Source organism: Channa argus, chromosome 6 (genome assembly GCF_033026475.1).
Source record: "Channa argus isolate prfri chromosome 6, Channa argus male v1.0, whole genome shotgun sequence".
Classification (NCBI taxonomy): domain Eukaryota; kingdom Metazoa; phylum Chordata; class Actinopteri; order Anabantiformes; family Channidae; genus Channa; species Channa argus.
The window spans coordinates 13,204,322-13,228,865 of NC_090202.1; the positions used below are offsets into that span (position 1 = coordinate 13,204,322).

At 38.4% G+C, this 24,544-nt stretch overlaps 1 protein-coding gene across 13 annotated transcripts in view; it reads right to left on the reverse strand.

The window, feature by feature from the left end:
- The window catches only part of gria4a (glutamate receptor, ionotropic, AMPA 4a), a 96,705-nt gene extending 73,409 nt beyond the window's left edge, over positions 1-23,296 (reverse strand). For 2 of the 13 annotated variants that reach the window (XR_010914705.1, XM_067508596.1), the window contains exons 1-2: positions 21,612-23,285; positions 17,425-17,583 (exon numbers count right to left, since the gene is read on the reverse strand). Coding sequence is in view for 11 of the 13 variants with exons in the window: in XM_067508596.1 (XP_067364697.1) it covers positions 17,425-17,583; positions 21,612-21,705 (253 nt within the window). In the remaining 2 variants the exon portion in view is untranslated. Of the gene's footprint in view, positions 1-17,424; positions 17,584-21,611 lie in introns of all 13 variants that reach the window. The other 11 variants (XR_010914704.1, XM_067508605.1, XM_067508597.1 and 8 more) reach the window with 9 other exon arrangements.
- Positions 23,297-24,544: the final 1,248 nt, after the last annotated feature.

Here is a 24,544-nt window from a genome sequence, read left to right on the forward strand (position 1 = left end):
TATCGACACCAAAATGCTAAAATGAAATAATTCATAGCCTTTTAAATTACAAATTGTAGTTTCATGGGGGATAAGCAAGTAGGAATGTATCCACTTGTACTTGGGATTAGTAGATATTTATATTTGAATGGGATTTTACTATACTACTGTAGTGGGGCTGGGTGATATATTCTTTATTCTTTAACACATAGGAAAAAACAATTTGGATCAGTGTTTTAAAAAGTAATTTACCTAAAATGGAAAATTGAGTGAGAAGAGGTAGTTTTATTATTTAGACTTAGACTGTTTACCCAACATTGTGATTACCTTGATTCTAGAATGCACCTGCACAAAACAGATTGACTGATTAATACTTTCCATGATGTAATCAGCGATGTTTTAAACTGTCTTAAGCAAAGCTGCCAGATGCATCTGTTGTTAAAGTTATCCGCTGGATTTTCAAGGGCATTTAGCTCAAAAGGCTTAGTAAAGCACATGAGAATTTGAAAAAAGAAAATGAATAAAAAAGAGATGAAGAGAGAGGTTTGTAAGAGAATGGGACCTTTCACTCTCCTTGTTACTGTGAGCATCCACAGCTCTGTCCTGAGTATAACTACACTTTCAGTCCCCCTGGGAGTCTCCGCACACAGAAACACTGCAGGGTATAGCAGCACAGTGAGCAGTCTATGTCCCAAAGCAAAAAGTCAAAAAGTCGACCTCTGCAGCTAAAGTTTGGATTAAACACACAAGGGCTCCTCAGACTTAACCAGTTAAAAGAGCTACTGTGTCTAAGCCAGGTAAAACTATATATGGAAGGACAGATTCCATATATATAATCCATACAGTTTGTTGCAGAAGTGTTTTCAGATATCTGACTAGTAAAATTTTTAGGTTTCCCTTATAAGCAGTTAACTTTTAAGCATAACTGTGAACCTAATCTATTTTGTAGGTTTTCCTTGGTTAAGGAGTTCAGTTTTATGTTGCCACTTCTCAGTTAAGGGATAAGGAATTGGCTCCAAATGTGTACATCCCTAAAGATTGGATTTATGGTATTCAGCACTCTTTGCCTTACAAAATATCTCATTTTACATTTTAGCCTTTCACCACAGACTCTCATCCAGAGAATTATAATGAAATAGCAAAAAGAGTTTCAATTTATTGGTCAAGCACTTCAAGCAGCAAGCAAAAAGAAACCCAACTCTTGTAAAATAGTACAGCAATTCCAAACACGGAACATGTTTAAATATCAAAATAAGCCCATTTGGGGTCATGGTAGCTACACAAGACAGAACTGTGACCGTAGGATGACTGGGTTTACTGTGTTAGGAGAAAGCAGAGGGGGGCTCTTTATGTGTGACTCAGTAACAACCATTGTTGAGATCCCTTTTTGAAAAGATTTTATATAAGATTTATATTTATTTCTGTGATGGAAATATTTTCAGAAAAAAGATGGAGCCGGTAGTGTGGGTACATATGTGAAAATTAGGGTGTTGCTTGATCTCCACTTTATTGTTCAAAACCTTCATACTTCTCTAATCCAAACCATGCAATTACAAACTGAAGTTGATTTTTTTACATCATATAATGCACATTGTGTAATTTCTAGTAAAGTCAGCTGTCAATTATACTCAAAATGGATAAGAAAAAGACATTGGACTCCATTGATGAATATACACTCTAATATTCATTCACCCTGTTTTTTATTTTTTTTTTCAGGGTATATGATGGAATACTGAGGGTTTATTCAATGAAAATCTAAAATGTTTATCAGACACACAGCACCAGAAAATCCCAGAAACCTCTCTGAAAAACATTATTCCTTGACTGAGAAAATGCTTAAAAAAATTTTAAGCATTTTTCTCTTTCCAGCAATTTATATTGCAGTTATTCAGCAGTAAAGCCTCATCCATGTGAAACACATACAAGACAAGACAAAACATGACTAATTACGAGTTGGTCCTGCAACATCAGTAAGCACAATCAGTTTACAAGTAATTTTACTTAGGATGTTAGGCCAATCCAATAAAGTGGGCTTAGTGGAAGAATAATGTATATCAGCAGAAAGCTTCTTGGTATTGAACAAGTCTGTGGAACAAGGACTTTTAATAAAGCTATAGTTAGAAATAAACTATTATCTAGGTACAACACAGCATTAATAATTTTATTTTTGCATATTTTGACATAGAATACATCCTTTGGATCTAAATACCAGGATTAAATTAATTATTTCTTGTTTTTTACCAGATACACAGTAATTCTATGTTGAGCAATAACATTCATTAAGTGATAATACTACTAATTTAATTTCATTTAAACTCATGTATTTACAGCACTGGACTTTTACACTACACACATCACAAACACCATCATCATTTACACCTTCAAAGGCTTATCTGCACATCAAGCTCTCAGGAGCTTCGTTTGAGAGTCTCTTTCTTTCTTGGGGCTAAGCTGTTTGCATCAAGATAACCATAAACAAACAGTGCAGCTAATTGCACACACAAAATGAAATATAATTGTGCAAAGACATGCAGGATATGAACAACTGCTGAGATGGATGGTTGGAGGAACACAAGTGCATAAACACACAAACATATTAAAGAAACACTGTAGTTTGTTGCCTTTAATCTGCCTCAACAAAAATACTTATTTATCATTATTTCTTGTTACAACTGGCTAATAATGAAAGATGAAGATGATTTCTAAAGCTTAATGTGTATTTAGTGTAGTTATATAAGCGTTTTCAGTATCTCTTTCCATCAGCTTTCATTTTTTTCCCAGGTGGCAAGATTGTATGCAGCATCCACAGCATGCAAACATCATGTTCAGGGAGCCGAAGTCTTCTCATGAAAAATAGATTTGTTCTATAAAAATAACATACAATTCATACCCTCCATGTTGTTCCTAAAAAAAAACAAGATGTTATAACATGTAGAGCAACATCTCTTTTGGTACATGCTATGAAAGATTAATATTCTGCATATATCACGGTCACCTATCACAAATAAGACATGTAAAATAAGCACTTGGGCAAACTTAGTGCATAGCATTACTGATGTTAGTGCTGAAGTGCTGAACTCCAGTAAAGCGAGTCACTAGCAGTATCCATGGTGGTGATTCTATAAACCGCATCAAACGCTCACAATTGCACCAGTGTTCTTACATGTGTTACTGTCTGTGGGTAACTGTTGCCACCATAATCAATCTCCAGATTAACTAAAGTCATCAGCCTTGTTCAAGTTTACCTTACCCTATGGAGGTCAAGATGCTGCTGCTGGCCTACTGGGTAGTGGAAGCTTTAATCAAACTGCAGCTCCCTGTATTTTTTCTTCCTTTGGAGTATGAATGTATTCATTGTAATGTGGTTTGGAGAAAAGCATCTGTTGAATAAATGTAAAGTAAGTCACTTGTGTGAATTCAATATAACACTCATGCTGTCTCTAGCTGTCTCCACAGTTATCTTTTTCTTGTGATATCCCACTGACAACACTAACTTTAGGAGAAAGATTACTGTTGAGTTTTAAATAAACCATAGGCTGAGTGGATAAAGTCAGTCTTTCTGTTATAAGCTACTTTTAATACTATCTACTTACTACACTAGACACAGCAATTTTCTTACTATCATATTCAGTCCTGCTTGATCCTTTGGCCATAAACAACAGAAACTCACCCTCCGTGTCTCTCCCTCTGCAGATCTAATCTCCCTCCTGCCTTCTCCCCAGACGACTGCTCTGACGATATTACCTTCCCATATGGAGAATATTACTCTAGTATGCCATCTGTACTATCATCCTAACATCCCCTCGAGCAAGTGACCATGTGTGTGTGTCTGTGTGCGCCAACTAAAGCCTGTGCTGTAGGAGCAGGAGAGAAAAGAGTAGGATGTGTGTGTGTGTGTGTGTGTGTGCACGCGCATGTCTTAAGCTGTGTAAATGCATGATTTGAGGGGAAAAATTAAGTACATGTGCCAATAATTCACAGTCTGTTACGCTACCGTGATGTCTAGTAATCAACATGCACATGTTTATCTGTGAGGGTTTTTGTTAATTTAACTACATAAAATACCTACAGATGACATCACTTGGAGGAACCTTCAGTTCAGATTATGTTATCTTGTTTCTCACACTATGGACCTTGTAATCACGGTCAACCTGCTTTTCCAGAGCTCCCCAAGATGACATCATCTGAACTCCCAAAGATGAAAAACTCCGGGTGATGTCATCTGGATTAGTTTTTCTGCTAGAAGCAGAGAAATGTTTTAATATAAGGAAGTCAAGCATGACATTTAAAACTATTAATGTACATTTCTACATTTCTAAACTAAAGCCATAGAAAGCAAGTTGAAATTTGGTGAAGTTGCCCTTTAAGTTGTGATGTGCTGATTGTGCTTCTGGTGAGACAAGAAAGAAAAAAGAAACCAAAACAAACAGCAAAGTGAAATAGAGCAAAATCCTATCCTGACACACCAAAAACTCTCCCACACGTTGATTGACATTTACCTATGGGACTTGTATATGTGTAATTACTAACTGTACTTCAACAGCAATTGCAATTAAGGACTTCAGAGTGGAGTGGTTTCCTCCATCTGCTCCGAGACAGACAATAATAGCTGCTGATGAACAGTATTTAGCTACTCCAAAGGCAGTATGTAGTGCAGACGAATGGATAGACACAGATTACGATAGATGTACAAAAATAATACAGTGAATGAAAAATAACACTCAAAATACAAATATATTTACGATATTCTAGATACTGACAGAAAGAGTGCAGAAACAGCTATGTGGAACGGGCAGTGAGCTGTGCCCTCTAACTTCAGAAAATTAAAGGGGTATAAAAAAACAGCAGTGGGGACCCTACAGGCAGTTGCTGATCCCATTTAGTAAGCACCCTCTGGTGACTCCTCCAACTAAAAGGGCCCCAGATGGGACCTGCTTTGACCTTGTTTTGAACTCTTCCTGCACTGCCAAGAGGTAACATGCTCAGCTAGTTAACATTTCCTAACTCAATGCTTCAATGGAGTCATCATGAAGACAAAGACTGAGAATGTGCAACAGTGAGTATCACACAGGCTGAAAATGTTTGGCACATGTGTGTTTTAAAAAAAGACAGTAGTGGTGATTCCACTATTTGATATTGTATGTGCTAGAGCACATACAATAACGACAAATAAATTTAAAGTGTTAAAAACTACTGTTTTGATTTGTGTACAATGAAAGGAAATACACTAGGATGGATTGTCATCAAAATAATGAAGAGCCTAGTATCCCTGAGCTCTAACATTGCCAATGTCACAACCTGTGAAGAAATATTTCTAATAATATTGGACAGTGAGGTTCTAAAAAGGAAATATGATCACCATCCACAGTTTGTCCTTTTGGCTCAAACATCTCAAATCTTTCATAGACAGGTCAGCAATAAAAAAGTGCACAGTTTCTAGGATTACAGTGCACAGAGTGAAAAGATTGGATACTGGGGGAGGAGGGGGGGGCATCTTGTTCTGAAATAATGCTTGACCTTCCATTGCAGTTTCCTGTGTTTTTTATGTTTTGGTTTGACAAGTTTCTGCATGGCTAGAGATGGATAAACTTCTCAGGAGCATCCTTCTGAGGCAGGGAGTGGTACCAGGCAGAGCTCTGCCACTCTGCTGCCTCAGAAGTAGGAGAGTCAGTCTTGGGTGAACAAGAAAGATGCTGAGTGCTTACCGGGGTGGGAAAAAAAGCAGTCATAAGAATGCAGAACATCAAAAATATCCTCCAAGCACACACATACATACCAATTGGTTTTGGATTGTAGTTAAGATGCAGCGATTTCGTGTCATGTGTCCATAGGCACAGGTAAAAATAGAAAGAAGGGAGTGTCCATCCATCACTGTGACTGCCTGAAGGGCCAGATCGATTGTGTGTGAGTGTGTATGTGTGTTATTTGATGCACTCTACTATCTCAGCCAGGGGAAAGCCAGAATGTGAGTGGGAAAACCATGATGTGACTTTGAAACACAGACACGCACACATGCGCATTCTCACACACACAGAGACACACACAGGTAAACCAGTGAGCTTAAAGAGATAAGTACCAGGGCTGTCAGAAAGAAATTGACCTCCAAGACCAGTAAATACACAAACTAGAACAAATCCAAACATGCACAGCAGCCATCCCTTTGCCGAACATAAAGGTTAGATGACTTGCTAAGTACGTGCACGTATGTGCAGGTGTGTCTAAGCTCATGTGTTGCCGCATGCCTGCCCTCCCGTCTTCTTTGTGTGTATCAGCTCCCATGATAATCGCCACAGACTGCATAATGAATTATTTTCTTCTATTGCCTTTCTCTTTCTTCACACGAGCGCTGCTTCTGCTCTGATCAGTTTAATAGCCTTTTTGCTTCCTACTCTGTCTCTTCCTATTTGTAAGTGTGATGAATTACCTGCTGGTTACCTAGAAATCTATTACCCTTGCTGAATACCAATGGCCCATTAGAGATGAATTGGTTCTAGCTTGACATTGGCTTTGAGGTTTGGGAGAATCTCAATGTTCTTGATTAGCAAACATGTTTTTACCAACGCAAAACAACTTGCACGTGTATAAACACGCACAGCAGGAATCTGTCCACAAACTGCTGTGTGTGCGTGCCTGTGTGTGTTTCCATGGATTTATGATGTGGATGAAAGGAAGGGCATTAGTTAATATTGATGAGTGCTGCCACTCAGTCCTTCTCACTGAGGCTCACTTAGAGATGAGAGGCATGACCTTTACACACACACGCACGCGCGCGTGCACTCGCACACACACAACTACACACACTTACATGTACATACAGTACATGCACACCCACAGAAAAACACAAAAAAGTTGGACTAGTTCTACCTCATAGAATGGTATACATTTTGCATTTATGTGTGTCTGTGTGTGTGTGTGTGTGTGTGTGTGTCTACGCACGTGTTACTATGGTTGTGGGTGCAATATTTAGGGTTTTTTTTAGCTTACGTGTTAACATGTGGTTTCAGGGCTTAAGGTTAGGGAAGGAGTTGGGTTAATGTAAGGAGCCAGAAATGCATTTGTCAATGAGCGTCCTTACAACAATAGAAAGTATTTGTTTTACAAAGAAGGCAACAGGAAGAGTGAGTGAATTTGATGGTGACTGCTCTCATAAAGTAGAGATTTTTATATTGTTCAAAGACTTTCTCTTATAACCTCATTTCCAGATTGAGGCAATTATAGAAAAGTAAACAGAAAGTGAAACCAAAAGAAAGAGATAAATACTGTAGGTGACAGATATGATGATGTAGATTTAGATACAAAGTGTGCTTCAGCATCTGATGTGTCAGTCTGAGTTTAAATTACACACACATCACAGCTTTTGTAGCATACCAAAAGCCACTTAATATGAGGAATGGAGGAGCAAGAGAGAGGAGAGAGGTAAGTAAGGTGAAATCAAAAGAATAAATGATGAGTTTGACTCGAGGGAATTGAAAATGAGAAAAAAGAAAAAGCAGAAAAAGAGACAACAGAAAAACACCACGTTTGTTTCTTATTATATGTGATTGCATGCTTGTGCTAAGGAGCATAAAAAAGAAAAGTGAAAAGAATGAAAGAGAAACAGAGAAGAAAGTCTGCAAATGGAAATCCTTTGATCAGAACATGAAAACAACAGCAGCTAAGGCGAGAGAGTGAAGACCAACACAGAGACGTCACAGACAATTACTGCGAACATGGCTCTATTCAGTATAAACACACGGTGTTTAGCTAAGGCGACACTCAACACTTAAAATCTGGTGTCATCTCTTCTCATGCTTTTCATCTTTCAAACCCCAGAGCATTAAAAACAAACACAGTGGAAAACAGAGGTCTTAATGAAACATATTAGACAGACAGAAGCAGTCAAGGCTCTTATGGTGAGTGTACAAGGCTGTAGGTGTGGGTCAGTTTGTGTGGTAGGGAGACACAGCTTTTTATTCCAGTGAAGTCACAATACCTTGAGGGACCGTGGCTATTCAGTGAGACTTGCTGCATGTTCTAATAATATTATTCACTGTTCATCACTATCACGGCTTTAAAAAACAGGCAAGAGAATACAGGCCTGAAAGCTCTGTGCTTCACACTGACCATGGCAAGTTAATTAAAATGGTTTTCTTCTGTTGCTTTAAACTCACTTGCATGAACCAGATAGAACAATGCAGCTCTAGGGTTGGTATTCTTTAAAACCTGCAATACGCCTGTCTCACTCTGTTTCCTCTTCCCTCGAGGAACTGCAGACCCACAAAAATTATTTTCATTATTATAAGTTTCCGTGCAGCTTTAAGTATAGGTATGTTTCCCAAATGCTGTGTCACTGTCTCTTCTCTCCTTTATAACTAAAGGTGTCTGTAAATTGTTAATCCAAGCTATGGTTAATGAACATCACTGCCAAATGACACTTGTGGCATGCTTTAAAATGAGTCTATTAAATGTGTAATGACCTGTTGCTCTAAAGATAACTTTAGACCCTTTAAGAAGTCCTCTGTTACATGCTCTATGATATTTCTTGGCAGATTCAGTTTAGGATGTTTGTCCTTTTAAGCATGTATGTATAAGCAAGTATGAATTCTGCTTTTGGATCATTTCATACTGCTTTTTTAAAAATACCACAAACCTTTTAGAGGTTTAGTCCATGATTTCAAGTACTTTGACATTTACATTGATAACAAATCGACAAATTCTATTAGTTGGAGTGGTGTAACTGCACCTCCCAGAATTCATGTGCACAGCTGCCACAGAGCTAATCAGAGGTACACCAGCTGCAGCCTGCACTGGCAAGTTATTCAGTAATGATTTACTGAGTAATGAGTAAAGTGATATTAGCAGCTTCAACACCAGAGAAAAAAAGACTACTGCCCAGGCTCTTCAGCAGTTAGAGATACAGTCCATAAAGCTCAATTCTTGTCTCATCAGACCGAAGAAGTCTTTTACTTCTGGGTCTCCCACTTTTTATCTGACAAACTCTACCTGAGAGGAACTTTTCTTTTCTCTCACAAAGCTCAGATTGGTAAGAACCCAGGCAGCAGTTGTTCTATGCACAGTATCTCCCATCTCAGCTACAGAAGCTCATTCAGAGGATACTACAATCCCATATCTATTTAACTAACTGTGGGACTTCCACGAACAATTTAGAAGGGTGACTGTGATTCAGTTCGTAGACTAGTCATCCATGAAACCCAGGATTAGTGATTCCATTTCCAATTCCTCCCAGCCACATATTTAAATGTCCTTCGACAACACAATAAATCCTCATGTACTACAACCATCATGTATGTGCAGCTGTCCAACAACACTTTCCTCACGAGGATTAATAAAGTATAAAAAAAATTGCTCTCTAAACTCTAAAGGACACTTGTGAAGTGAATTATTTTCTGTTTTATATTTTTAATAATTTGGATTACTTTGTAGGATCTTTTCATTTTGACATAAAAGGTTTGTTTTTGTAAAGTCTTGTCAAAGCAGCCAAAACAAATTGATGATGATTAAATGTTTTAAATAAATAAACAAATACAAGGGGGAAAACCATGGGGTTTGAAAATGTTTTATAGGCACTGAATTAACTCTAATGCTGTCTGCCTGTGTACCGTAGCCCCCAGCTACTGCTAGTGTCACTTTTACTCCCTGGCAGTTGATGGTTTATTGAAATTGAGAAACAGGTTTTTTGTACCATCAAATGAAATCAGATTACCTGGAGCACAAGTGTGGATTCATTGTGTCATACTGTGGTCTAATAATATTGCTTGCTGTTTGGTCGTTACTACTGAGGCTAGAAAAACGTGACACAAGCAAACAAGTCTTCGGGGGCACTTTGAATACTCATCATGCACATGATGTTCAGCATTTTCTTGTCAGTGGTAATTAAAGGAAAATGAGAAAACTGTGGCTGAGTATTTAGTCACAAAAAAAGAACATGGTCTATGCAAAGTAGCACTTTACATCTGTTAAGCTGACTGACCAAAACTGAACCGAGTGAAAAGAATACAGCTACATTATACATGTATGTTACTGTAACTGAAAGGATGCAGTTTTGCTGCAGCTGCTGCTGCTGCAATGTGAGGGCTTGTATTTATCAACTCTTACTTGAAAAGAGTTTTTGACCTTGAAGGGATTGATGTTTTTACCACAGTACTGCAGAAATAAAATGGAAATATTGTATTTACACTATAGCGCTGTAGTTAATGTTGTTTTTAGCCACAATAGGTAAGTGCAGACATTTGGCTTATGTATCTAACAACAGCTTAGTTTGACCGACTCAGACAGTTTGTTTTTTTCCCTCCATAACCTCTCATTTTGGCTTTTCCTTTCTGTGCATATCTTAGTAAACTCGTAATAAGAAATGTCTAGTGTGATTCAGATGAACTCCTAAAAATAAGATAAAATACTCTTATGAATGCCACGAGAGATTCTTCGTGAACCTGGTGGTTTCAAGCAGTTAGCCTGCTAATGCAAACTATATACTGCATGTGATGATGTCTGTCAAATGTACTTGACTGGATGTGAAAAGAGCCATCTCACTCAAGAGCTTTGAACCTCTTTATAAGTACTCATCATCATGGAAGGCACAGTATGAGGTATATAACTGAGCTGTTACTGTATAGTTAATCTGTATTTTCTTTTTTTTATTATCACCATGCAGTGAAGAAATCTTATAATTACTCACAAACTCACAAATAGAAACCTTTAAAGCCTCTAGATTTTTATTGCCTGGTGACTAACAAAATAATGCTAAAGCAAAGGTATACATGGGAAAACGTTTTTAAAAAATGTATCCATTCTTGTCATGCTTTTCACTCTGAACCACATAAAGTTGAAATAATAAACTTAATGGCAGAAAAAGCATTTTAGATGGCACCAGACTCGTTTGGCATTGTCTGTATGCCAGTAATGTTAATTAAGTATTTCCCCCCTCTGTAGCCACTAAGAACACATACAACCATGCAACGCATCACCAATAAAGATGATGGCATAGTGTTATTATTGACTGTCTAAAATCATCTACAATATGACTGAGTCCTTTAAAGTGGGCAAGAAAAAAGCCCAGAGAAATGCAGTATTTGATAATTTTGCAAATATATAGATAGGTTAGCAACAAATGGATATATGTTTCAGAAAAATTTGTGTTTGTGTATCTGTCTTTCTTTATGGCTATCATTGTGTTGTACTCTCTTTAAATTACAAACATATCACTAAAAGCATTAATTGTCTTGTAAACAAGGGAACATAAACTTGCAAGGGTGCAGTTTTACTTTGCATCTAATGAGCAGCAAAAATAAGCTAAAATACCCTAAACAAGTCCCGGAACACAATGACACTAGGAGCTGTTGAGAGCAATGATGTCAAATAACTTAAAAGTGTGGTTGTTCAGATGCTGAGGGTTATCTGAGTGGAGCTTTTAGAATTACACTTGAAAGAACTATTAAGATACTGAACATTTGTAGACTGTTTCATTATAGAAATTCAACTTTTACAGTATGTCAAAAAGTTCAAATATGTCATTTGACTGTATGTGTTTTATTAAGTTAATTACAGCTCTGCCATAGAAACCTAAACATTTTTATTTTACCACATCTATATAATTGATGCTAAGCTAAGTATTGAATTACCATTCTGAATAACACAGTACAGTTAAACAACGGCACTGTCCACAATGATTATACAGTTAAATCAGGTTCAAAACAAACTTCATACAGAGAGGATTTATTATAGGGCTGTCGGATTAGACTGACTTTGTCTTAGCTGAGGGTGTCTCTAATAAACTGATAATTCAGGGAAACTTTATTATTTGCTTTAACAGTAAAGTGTCAACTTCAGACTTGCTTTAGATTAACCATAAAATCTACTGTAAAAATTATAGTCCTGAGCTTATCACTGGGTGAAAAAAAGAATTCTAGAAATCAGTCTCATTATCATTCACTGTTGCTCTGACCCCTTCTCTGTCTCATGTGATTCACTGCTGAGATGTTAGTCTACTCCTGGAAGAGGGAGGGGTGTTTTAGGGAGGGAGTGTGGGCCGCTGCCAGACAGAAACTCCAGCAGAACTTTCTCAGCTTTAAGATTTGTAGCATTGGGATAAATGAGTACTATACAGCCTACTTACAGTCAGCTTTTGCTTTAAAAGGTTCATAGAAGATACGATTAGCCAATTAACTATTAACACAACTGTGAACGAGAGACTGTGGGCAGAGCTGTTATTCTTGTTCACTATAGGCATGTACAGTAACAAGCCAAGCATGGCAAAGTCCAGAAGTAAATTTTCATTAGTGAAGTCTAACATTGCAATGGCTCATTCTTTCTATCTTTCTGTCCACTCTGAGCCTGAGGAGAAGTTGAGCTCAACCCTCGGTCACAGAGAGTACACAGAGAAGAGAGAATGCAGAAGGAACACCACAACTATATATTCGGGTTCGCTGATAACTTCAACTTCAACTGCCAATAAAATGCATCTACTGTAGTTAAGTCACAGACATTAATGTGCCCAAATAATTTTACACATTAGTATGCTCTAATTTGCTTGGTATGTTAGTTTTGGAACTACCTTTGTTTACACCTTTACATATGACACTTTGATAAAAGAGATGTTGGCAATCAGAACAGAAAACCCAATAAGTCTAGTTCATATTTCTCTGCAGTGTGATGTCACTGCTGTTTTCTATTTCATCATTGTTTCCTAGACATTCTCTACTATTTCTTTGACAGTACACAGAAGACTCAACATATTCAAACTAAATTACTGAAACAAGCTTATATCCACCCAAGTGTATGGGCATCAGTTAGTGCCACAGAGCATGAAGTATGTTTGAGGATCACAGATTTATTTGTAAAGCAGAAAACACATGCAGGAACTGGAAATATCGTGCATTTAGATGAATATTTCATTAGAATGTATTTATTGAAAATACAATACTTAATGCAAAGATGGGATAGGAACTTAAATCATTTTGCACGTGCAGGTCTAAATAACCAAGGCCTAAATTAGATAATCTTTACATCTTTGACTTAATACATTGCGTCCTTAACTCTGAACAACAGGGAGATAAAACAAGACTTGACACCTCAAGGGGATTGTAGCCTAACTCAGTTTGCCTGCAAAGATAATCAGGTGCAGCCTGCGTGTAAATCAATCTGTGGTAGTCAATAAAATGTAAACAGTATTGATTTTTAAATGATTTACTATAAACAAATCTATATCAACTCTAAATGATAACGAGGGTTATGCATCGCTTCAATGATCAACCACCCACACAACTACACTACACTATACATCATCATCATCATCATTACAGTGTGCAGTGCAGCATAAAACAGAATAACTCATTAATTTATCATAGTTTTGTAAATGAAATTTATTCAAATAGAAGTGCTGTTAAACATATAAAGATTAATATTTTGAGCTGTGATTACACATCATAACCACGGTTTTGTTTCAAACCCCTTCCTCTCCAATTCTCTCTCCTAATTCACCTTCTTGCTTCCTGTATTCATCATGCTCTACTCAGCAGGGTTTTTTTCACAGTCACAATCACATGTGTTGTTGCACATCAATGACACACAAGCTTGCATGCATGAACTCAGTGGGGACAGAAACACACACACAAGCACACACACACAAACACAAACAAATCCACTACAGCTTTTGGTCATGTTAATCCAAGTGCATTATTTTCTATATCCAGTGAACAGAGATGTTCACTAAGGCACATCAAAAAGTTACAAACATAGAGCAGACACTGATGCAAGAAACTGAGACACAAAATACACCCCAGCACGGATATCTCTGTTCCACAATAGATACAGATTCACAGGTGTCCATGTGAACTAGAAAACAAGAAAGATTGACAGCAACAGAGAATGTTTGGGTGTTTGACCCTGAGACAAGAAAAAGGGTGTTACTCATCTGTGAATAGGGAAAACGATGGGGACCAAGTATTTTTACGATCCGTTCAGACTTCCTGAATACTAGAATAGAGGGGAACTAGCCAAGGTCAGAGGCAGAATTCCCTATTCTAATTTGGAGCATTGCTCAACACCCGGAGCAAGAGTCAGGGATTAATTTAGAGATCCATTCACCACGCCTGTGCAGATGGCAAAATATGACAGAGAACAGAGAGACTGGAAAAGGAGGAAACAGTCTGAGGAGACGAGAAAACAAGAGGGAGACTGATAGAGAGAGGACGGAGTGGAGATATGGAAGAGATGGACAGAGACAATAAGAGAGCTTGAAGAAGTGGGAAGGAAAGAGGGATAAAGAAGAGAGTGAAGTGGTTACGCTTGTTATGCGTAGCCTGGAGGTAGAAAGTAGATGTTTTACATAGAATAGCTTCATTTTCCAAACACTCCTCCTATGGCCCAGTGCCTGCATTAGTATGTGCGCACGAGTATGTGTACATATGTACACCTCTGAGAGAAAGAACGGTAGAATATACTGAACTGATGAGTGGAAACAGACTAAAATAATAGGAATTTTCAATCCCTTGAAAGGATAAATCTTTTGTTACTGTGCACTTCTCTTATTTTCAACGTTAGTCATTCACTTTCTGTCAATACTTCTTAACTTTGATTGCATGTCTGTGGGTCTGAGCCCTAAGACAATTTGTTTTAACTGAAAAAATAAATATTTTAAATTGGGTCATAAATACAAAGTTTAATTTCTAAGTAGGCTACCTTATCCCCCCCAATCTGTCGGGCAAAATAGCGCTTGGCTAACTTTACTCAAACAGAAATAATTATGCATTTTAGACAGTTCTGTTCATATTAGTGACTATAGCCAGTGTTGGTTACTATTTCTTGTATTCACGGTAGTTTTATGCTAATTTGAGTTGAGATAAATTACAATGTCCATCTTTATGGTAATAAGGGAACATGTAGGTATTAATCTTGTCTTTTGGATAAATTGTCTGTGTAAAGCAAACTCACTGATTTTGATCACATAATATGTCCCAAAATAACATATAAAAAGTAAAGTTAAAGTAAACTATGTAGTACTGTAATGTGGAGTTAGTTTATCATCATTCATATGGTCAGGATTTTTTGGGTGTAGCTGAAAAAAGATTAAAAGATGCATTGGAGCCCTTGTCTAGAACTTGGCAAAAACCCTTTCGAAACTCCATTGAGATTTCATATATTGCTAATTACTAAAAAAATCAGCCTTGGCACAGAGCATTTTCAACATTACGTTGTGTACTTTTTCCTCTGAGTACACCCCTATATTCATCACAAGAAATAATTATACTCCTCCCCCTACATTGAAGGGATGCCACTGGAGGTGTATTCAGTATGCACTTACCCATCCATACACCTTAACAGTAAACGGGAAGAGATGATGCAAGTGATGCTATTTGTGAGTAGGAGGAAGAAGATGGACCATTAATTTCCCAATTACTGTAGGTTGTCTCTTCACTCCTATGGGGTGACAACGCAGTGGCTGGAAGACAAACAAACCTGGGAATTGTATTACAAATTTTGCTTTATGATTTTATATGACTTGCATTTGGCTACAGTCAAATCCTGTAATAATACTTTCCAGGGACTTAAAATGTCTCTTTATTTCATTCATGTGAAAAAGACACAAATCGATTTCCAGATAGTATTCAAGGTATTTTGAAGCACTTGTCTGAATGTCTTTGCCATTTTCAACAGCCTCGTTTGGCAATGAACTGGCTTGTGTCGGTTTACAACTTCCAACCTGGAGATATTTAAGAACCTTTTTAAATACACTGATATAATACCATAAAGAGAAGTACTGTATTGCTGTATTATACTGTATTGATTTTGTTCACCCTGCCTAGTTAACAGCCCCAGTGGTCGATTTATTAAACTTTAATGAGAGGAGGAAGTAAAATATTATAATACAATCACTTGCATCTTCTTAAAATAAGATGGATGCATCAGAGGACTGTATTAATAAGGGATTCTGATTACGTTAAGAGGAATTCAATATGCACCATAAATCACTCAAAGGTGAAAACACTAAACACATTCACATTTTGCAGCAAAGGAGACACAGATTTATATATCCTCATGCTGTTCTCCTTAAGCAACATAACCATAACACAATCCCCAGATGTAATGCTCTAATGTTTTATTCGTGTGAAAATAAACTTCACTTACTTACTCAAACTTAGTGAATATTTTAGTTGAACTAAAAGTAACAACTGAACTTTTGTGACTTCGTATACACCGACATTATAACTCACTCCTCTTTCAGCAGGAGGCAAATGAGCAAGAGAATTACATGAAGGGTATCCTGTAGCGATTGTTCCCATCTCAAACATAAACACACAGGGGCAGACACTCACAAGCATCCACAGAGATACGCCAACCCACATTGAAGTAATTTGGGTTAGTGTGTCACTCAGCAGATGCCAGAAAACAAATAAACTTTGTGTGTCCTGTGAGAACAGGCACAACAAAGCCACGGTAAGTAAAAAGCTAGAGTAAGAAAATCCAGCAGGTAACTACACACCCGTCAGATCTGATGGATAAATCCACTACAATGGCCTTGCAGTGAATAGTGTGTTAATAGGAAAAGTCTTAAATAACTAAAATAATCTGCAAAACAATAGTGTGAGATGAGGGAGAACCAAAAAATAAGCACAGTTCAACCTAACATGATGTTGTTTACTCAAATTATCCAGTATTTCACACAAACCAACACTTTGATTATTTTAAACACACACACCGGTACACACACACACACACACACAGAGACACCTTACCATGCTGGGCAGTTTTAAACTTCTGCATCTGTTGGCTGCCCACATACAGTAGCCTTGTTAGCGCTGACTTCCCAGTACAAACATCACAAAGTTTCTCTTAAAGACTTCCACTTAAAGTGGGAGTGTAAAGATAAGAATTTGATCCAGAGAACAGACAGAGGTGGAGACAGATTAACTGTCATCTTTCAAAAGATCAGAGAGGACACAAAGACCAATAGATCCCCTCTGAACTGAACACAAAAGACCCATTTTTACCACTGTCTGCATTTGTTCCGTGGCTAATATTTTAGCTGTAATAAGCTCTGGTATTTCATGATGAGTGATATTACTTTTTTCTTTTGCAAATGGGATGAATAGTGCTAAGTGGGAAAAAGATGTGGATCAAATATGGAGGAGATTAAAAACCTGTGTGGGCCAAAATTGGTAGAAAAAATGACTTTTCACTGACTTTGGCTCAAGAAGCCTTGTGGTAGGACTTAGACAGTGACTAAAATCAACATTTCAAAATAGCAATTTGCTGAGCATTTAATGCAGAAAAACTATCAAGTCCACCACGGCTAGAAAATGGTGATTCTTTAAACAACCAGAGATATAAATCCGACCATTTAGTATTGATCCAATAGAAAGATAAGGAGAGTGTTGAGAAAGGAATGGAGAGAAACAAAAAGATGAGTTTCTTTAAATATGATTTTTGGTTACTTATATTTGCACTTACATGCATTGGTGACGGCGAAGCTGTTGGCTGTTTCTATGTTGTCAACATGTGGGACCAGGTTAAAGGGAGCTTCAGTAGCATTAGGGCTGGTGTTGTGAAGGAAGATAGCTAGCCGAAATGCTGTATACTCCTGATCAGTATTCCTAATGAACAATCCACCTAGAGGGACAAAGACAGAGGGCAAGGAGGAGAATGGACATGATGAATAGGAAAGGAAGTGAGTCATTGTAGGATTGAAAGGGAGAAGGGGAAAGAGACAGGAAGTATAAGAGTAATGTGGGGAAAGATAGACAGATAGGGTGGGCGAGCAAAGAAATATGGAGGAGGGGGGGTAAAGGAGAAAGCCAAGATCTTCATTAGCTTTGTTACAAAAGGTAATTTGTCTTTCAGCACGTCCTCAGTCTCACAAACACGTAAACATGAATACGCACACACTGCACACTTCATGAAACTGGAGAAAGACAGAGGGAGAAAGGACTGGAAGAGAAAGGAAAGACAACTGAGCTGACAGTAAGGCAGTCGTAGAGATAATGAGCTGGAGACGATATAAAAGAAAATGGTTGAGAAAGACAAGATCAAAAAGTGTCAGCTACACAAAGGAGAAGCATGGGCCAGGTAAAAAGAAAATGAAGAGAGAGGTGAGTGCAAATTGTCAGCTGGCCTGTAAAAGTACCATATGGCCTATACGGGCCATCTGACACAATCAAAGTAGTGCAGGTAAAAGTTTCAACATACAAGGAGTGTTAAAGAGAGGAGAAACATTTGAAAGCACTTGGGAAAGTATATATGGTGAAGAATGACAGAGCCCCATCACTGTTTGAGAGAAATCTCTACAAAATTCGACCTTAAAATATGCTGGAAATACTTTGCAATTTGAAATGGCATTGCTAGGTCTGCTTCTCCCCTGCACTGGCGAACTAGCTGGATGGTGCTGGTATCCCGGTTTCACATTATCACGAAGCAACCTGCATCTCTGCTGGGCCAGTTCTGTTTTGCGAGTTGTGTCACGGTGCCATTCCTTCCACAGCACTGTGTTTGTGCCTACCTGTTCAGGTTTCGTAGTTACACAAGCGTGACTGTAGCAAAAGAAGAATCCAGATAGGTTAAAGCTTCATTCTGAGTTTCGCTCATGAGACTTTCCTTTTCAGGAGGTATTACTTCCTCTAGGTTGCTTGGAGTGCCCCCCAAATTTCTTCCTCTAGACCTTGTAACTTGGTTTAGGTTACCTCTGTCCTAACTTTGGTGTCTGCTTCTCCTCATTCCTATGAGTGGAACATTAAAACTCCTTGTTTTCCTGTGCATAGGTTCTTGTACTTAGACAAAGGTGCACGTTCTGTATGTGCCATTTATATATTAGCTTCCAACCTCTGACCTGCTCATCACTGGAGTCCTTATAGTTCATTAGTAGCCTGCACTTTGCCACTCTTCCGCTGAACAGCAGACTCAGTTTAATCTGATGTAAAGCTGGGGAGGATTTCCACCCAACTTTGCAGATGCGTAATACATCATCTTTCTAGTCATTCCAAAACTGTCACTGGGATGGATATGGACTGTTGGCAGTCACATCAGTCTTTGCAGCAAACCATACTGGTACAGCCAGGACTTGAACTTTTTGAGCAGTCCAGACCTTATGTCCTCAGGTATCTGTCTGCTAGTAGCATTGTTTCTCTTACTGAAGGAGTCACCATACTACTTTAGAAGAATCCAATAAGGTTTTCGTTAAAGGATGGTATGCCCTTAGATTCCCTTTACTAATCATGCTTCCTAACGTGTCTGGCTTAAATGTTCTTCTTGCCCGTGATGACAGTTTCTTCAGGACTCACCTTGCCTTTACATGTGATGAGATTTTATGGGAGTCATTAATAAAGCCTCTTACTATCACACTTGTTTCCTTAATTGGAGCAACGAGGAGATTAATTATCATAATGAATAAAATGGAGAGTATTGTACTTCCTATTATCTCTTTTACATGGTGTTGCTAGTGGTGGTAAAACTGGCTGACTTATATGACTGTTTGAGTCCTCCAAGTAGCTGGCGATAATTACCCTAATGGGCTGCAGTGAGTGGTAGTGCTCTGTTGCCACACTGATGAGGTTGTGGGAGATTAATCCATTTCCATTGGCCAGGTCAAGCCGTAAACTGTTCAGCTCTTTGCTTTTCCTTGCCTTGGTTTGTTGAATCCACTGGCTGAGATTGCTGGTGTGATTTAGTCAAAGAGCAGCAAAAAAAACGAAAACAAATACCAAAAAATACTTGCACATAGTCGGCATCCTGCAAGGTCAATGTGTAACACAATCCAATGTGTTCTAAGTGAACATAGCAAGACCCAGAAGATAGAGTAACTACTACAGAGCCATAATCAATAAACTGACCAAACAGTCCCAGTAAATGCAAAATGCTGCAAGTACTATATGCTGATAAAATTTTAATGTTGAAACTTAAGAAGCACTTTCTGTTTCCTAATTTCAACTGGTAAATTACACATTTACTTACCCACTGTTTTTTCATAATTAAAGTATCATCACCTGAGTTAATATTTTCATTAATTTAATGGGACCACTGAGTTAATTGGCTTTGCTATGCTAAATCCATACCTCTTATGCCATAGTTTAAACTAACCTCAAATGAGCTGATGTGACTTAAGTTTAACTAAATCAGACTCAACTCAAATGGATTACACTGGCAGACATCATATAAAGAGGAGAGAAAAAAATAGAGAAGAAATGACAAGGGAGGGGAATATTGACAGAAGCAACATGTCACTTATTTGTATATTTGCTATAACTTGATTATTTCAGTATGTAATCATTTTGATTTTAATTAAAGGCTCCTGCATCAACCCTGGTTTCTGTTTTAGGATAAAGTTTTACCTCACATTCATAGAAATCACTTCAGCTAGATGATGAGTCTAGATATGCCCAAAAATGACATGTTATTGCACCAGTTTCTCGAAGTAATTTCACAAATATTGTAATCTGTGTCAGTCTCTCTCTCTCTCTCTCTCTCTCTCTCTCTTTATCTCTATCTATCTATCTATCTTTTCGCACACACGGATGTACTCACTCCGTCTGTGCCTCCACTTTGTGCAATGCAAAGATATGCAAATATAAAGGAAACTGTTTGAGAGCTGAGTGAGTGGTCACATATGTATATTTTTATGTAGAGAAGAAAAGTGTCTACATGCATATTTGCACATGTGCATACTTTGTTTAGTATATATGTCCATGTATGAATGTTTACTGTTTGAGCACAAATATGCTGCGTAATTGTGTCTATACACATTGTACATATATGTAGACTTGCAACTGTGTTGATAGCACAGCTATATGTGCATTTCTATGAGTGCATGTGTGTGATTTCGTGTGCTGTATATCTGCACATGCATGCTTGAAAGCCAGTGCATATATGTGTGTGCATGTGTGTGTGCCAAGCAGAAAATACTTAGTGTATTAAGTTTATTGGCAGCTGTAGGGAGACAGAGTCAAGGAGCTGAATCTCATTATAGGACCTCCCAGCTGCCCCCCACAAGGAGTGATGCAGTGCATTCATTATCACACACATGCCTGCACAAATGTGTGTGTGAGTGTGTGTGAGAGAGAGAGAGTGAATTCAGACATTAGATGTATGCGTTGTCCATATGCGATGAGCAACAAATAAAGATACCGATTTCGTTAACTTAATCTCTGATATACAGTGCGTCTAAAGACACGCTTCTCCCGCACTGACATGAGGAGGGTAAATGGAAAAGGGCAGAGAGAGAGAAGGAGAGAAAATACTGCAGTGTCTAAACAGTGAACAGGACTAGAAGGAAACAAAGCTTACTGAAACATTCATGAGCCCACAACAGCTGTTAAAATACACGCAAATACAGTAAAAGTGTGGAGAAAAGTGAAGAAGTCAAATAGTGTGCGTGCAATTGCAAACCATATGTGTCACAACAGAAACGAAAAATCACTGATATAACAAGAGAGAAAAATGTACTAGAGCGAAAAGGTTTCAACACTTGTGTGCGTTTTTCTGATCTGTCATTCGTGTGTGAATCAGCTATGTCTAGCAGGGATTTTTGTGTTTCGGTGCCCGAAGGGTCCCAGTACCCAACCCCATTTTCTGTCCGCTAAAATCCACTGTTTAGTGTAGCGTTTCGGATCTGAGTGTCCGTGCGTAAAACCACTAATCCTTGAACTCACCTATCTGCACTGAGCTGGGGAAAGCCCCCGTCGCCAGCCCCCAAAGGGCGGAATACACCCCGAAAAAGTGCCAAGAAAAAATATTAATCCTCATTTTTTTCTTTCCTTAAGTTCCTTCAGAAACTGTTGAGAGACATCGAGATAGAGGGGGCAGAAAAAAGGCGTCAGGAAAAACAGAAGAAAGATGAGAAAGGTTTTTCCCCGGTTATGTCCAGCAGTATTCCTCTTCCATTGTGGGTTCGTTGGTTTGTTTTTCCCCCTGCACTGTCCGCTCACGATAGAGCTGTTTGTCCGATGCACATGTACAGAAGGGGCGAGAGAAAGAGTGGGGAAACTCGCTAGAATGATTGGCGAGCGGGGAGATCAGTCTGCATGAAGGAACTGGACATGCGCGCCCAGTTGGTCTCTCTGTCTCTCTCTCTCTGTCTCTCTCTCTCTCTTCTCGCTCCCTAAATTTCACCGTTTTCTCTTTATTCTCGTGAGATAGTCTGGTCTCCTCTTTACCCCCTCTTCCTTCCCATCTCCCACTTTTCGCCTTTCTCTCTGCGGTCTTCTTAAAGAGGGATTGTGTTGGCGCGCGCACTACTTCGTGGTCCCTCTCCGTTTACATCTGACCGTATTTAGCTTGAAATGACTCATAATTTCATTATCACTACTGCTCCAGATGGTGTGTGTGTCACATAAAGGGAAAAAAACAAAGAAAACGTTTGAAGTAAAAAGGGCAAAATGAGGAGGTCGAGGCTGGCAATGAAAAACATACAGAAAGGTTAGAGACCCGGTCCAACCTGACGCACGGTCCACTCTGAGAGCGAGCCTAACTGTGTGTCCCACAAAGGCAGAAGCATGCAAGCAATGCGAGAGAGGGGACCCTAAGGACGCCCGCAGCTGTCAGACGTTGATGGCACCCTGGGGACCCGCTAAAATCATCGTTATTTCAACGTCACGATCTCACCAGCTCAAACATCTGGCTGTACACAGAAAAAAAGAGATCCTCGCGAGAAAGACAGCAGGATCGTTAAGCGACACACAGTGATAAAAGGCGGATATAATAAATTGTTTTGTGTAGCTTAAAACAAGAAAATAAAACAGTGAAGACAATAACAGTGAATTATTTCAGAGTCTATCATGTTACAGTCGTATCCTGTTGGGGCTTCTCTCGGTAGCAGATCTGTACAACTGACAGACGGCCTGGGCTCGAGAAGTTAAGGAGGACAGTTTCGTTTGCCCAGATGGCCAAACAAAAGCGATGTTTCACGGCTTCTTTCAGTTAAAGATGCGGTCTGTCCATCTCTGAGGGGGTTTCCGGGTCGGCAGCAGAGCATAAGGGCAAACCCAACAGGCTGTAATAATGCGACTTTCTTACATTGAACAATACACTTGCCTTCACAGACAGTGTTCATTTTTGATGGATTTGGATCCAGTTGTCCTTTGCAGCATCGGCCCCCACTTAAAATTCACTTTCTATTCAAACTGAATAGAAAAACAGATGTACTTTTCCTCATTTGCACGTTGGATGGTTTTATGCAAGGGGTTCACTTACTTTTTAAAATTTCACTTCTATCCAGAGCTTTAGAAATCCTCTTCACTGGAAAGGTATATGTGGATTTGTGTGCACTGGTTGATTACTGATATACAACAGTGCACTAAAAGCCTTTAAACAACAAATGCGGTTGTTTTCAAATTCACGCTGCCAGCATCCATTTCCTCAATCAGATTGATGAACTCTGTCCTGGTGCTTAAATTCTACAGAAGAAGAACTACAAGTCTACAAGTATTGATGAAGAAGAATGAAGACCAACTCTGGATATTCTACTGTCTCTGAAGATGGACTCAACAAGCAGACTGTGACTTAACTGACCTTCATAGCATATTATGTGCCTGACATCACATACCTATGTTACATTTACTATGTATCCAAGTAAACACTTTTAGGATGTTTTTGTTGAGTTTAAATAATCCTTACAACTGTGTGAGTACTATTAATCAAATACATTTCACCAAACTTCAAGTGCTGTGTGGCTTTTATGAAACATGGTGTAGCCTTTGACTACCACTGAAATACGCAATCATTATCTGTATATTGTGCTAGGGTGCTTTCACATTGTCTGTTGGGGAAAAATAGTAAGCTATCACTATGAGCCTTTTTATAATTGAAGTGTGAATGACAGGGCAAATTACAAACAGTTTCTGTACAATTTGTAATTTACAAATGTAAATAAGTCCTATAGAATCCACAGTGGCCAGTAGAGACATGAATAAACATTTTAATCAGAGTTTCTACAAGTTGTAACTTATTACACAATGTGCAGCCATAATAGATCCACTTTACACTGCAATGACTTTAAAAGTCAGCTTAATGTATTTTTCAAACATCTCTCACACCAACATAATCTGATAAATTATTGTTTCCTTGTTTATTTTTACCCTATTATTGCTGTAGATGTCAACCTGAACAATATGTCTCAAGTCATTTATGAACTGTCATTGAATGTGACATTGACTGTACTGTTGTCTCGTAGAAGTGTTTTTTTTTTTTTTTTGCTTGTACAGACTAACACAAGATCCAAGGTTTTGCTGTGATTGTGTTACTACAAAAAATGTGTAAATGAAATGCAGAGGATGTATGCGTATGAATATTTTTTTCTTCTGACCCTGTTGGTATGATGACACTCAGCAAAACTTCTACCACAACATTACCTGCTGTCAAGGTGCACGGATGTGGGAAAACAAATTAAAAGGATCAAACTGACAACAACAGCTGCAGAAAGTCAAACAACTTTGTTGTTAATAAACCAACACATCTCAGGATGTAGCCTTCATCAGGTTCAACTGGAAGTAGAGAGTACAAAACATTTCTTTTCTATTTACGTGTCTTATTATTACATACACTTATTATGGCCTCCCAATGGGAACATGTTCCTATTACACAGGGG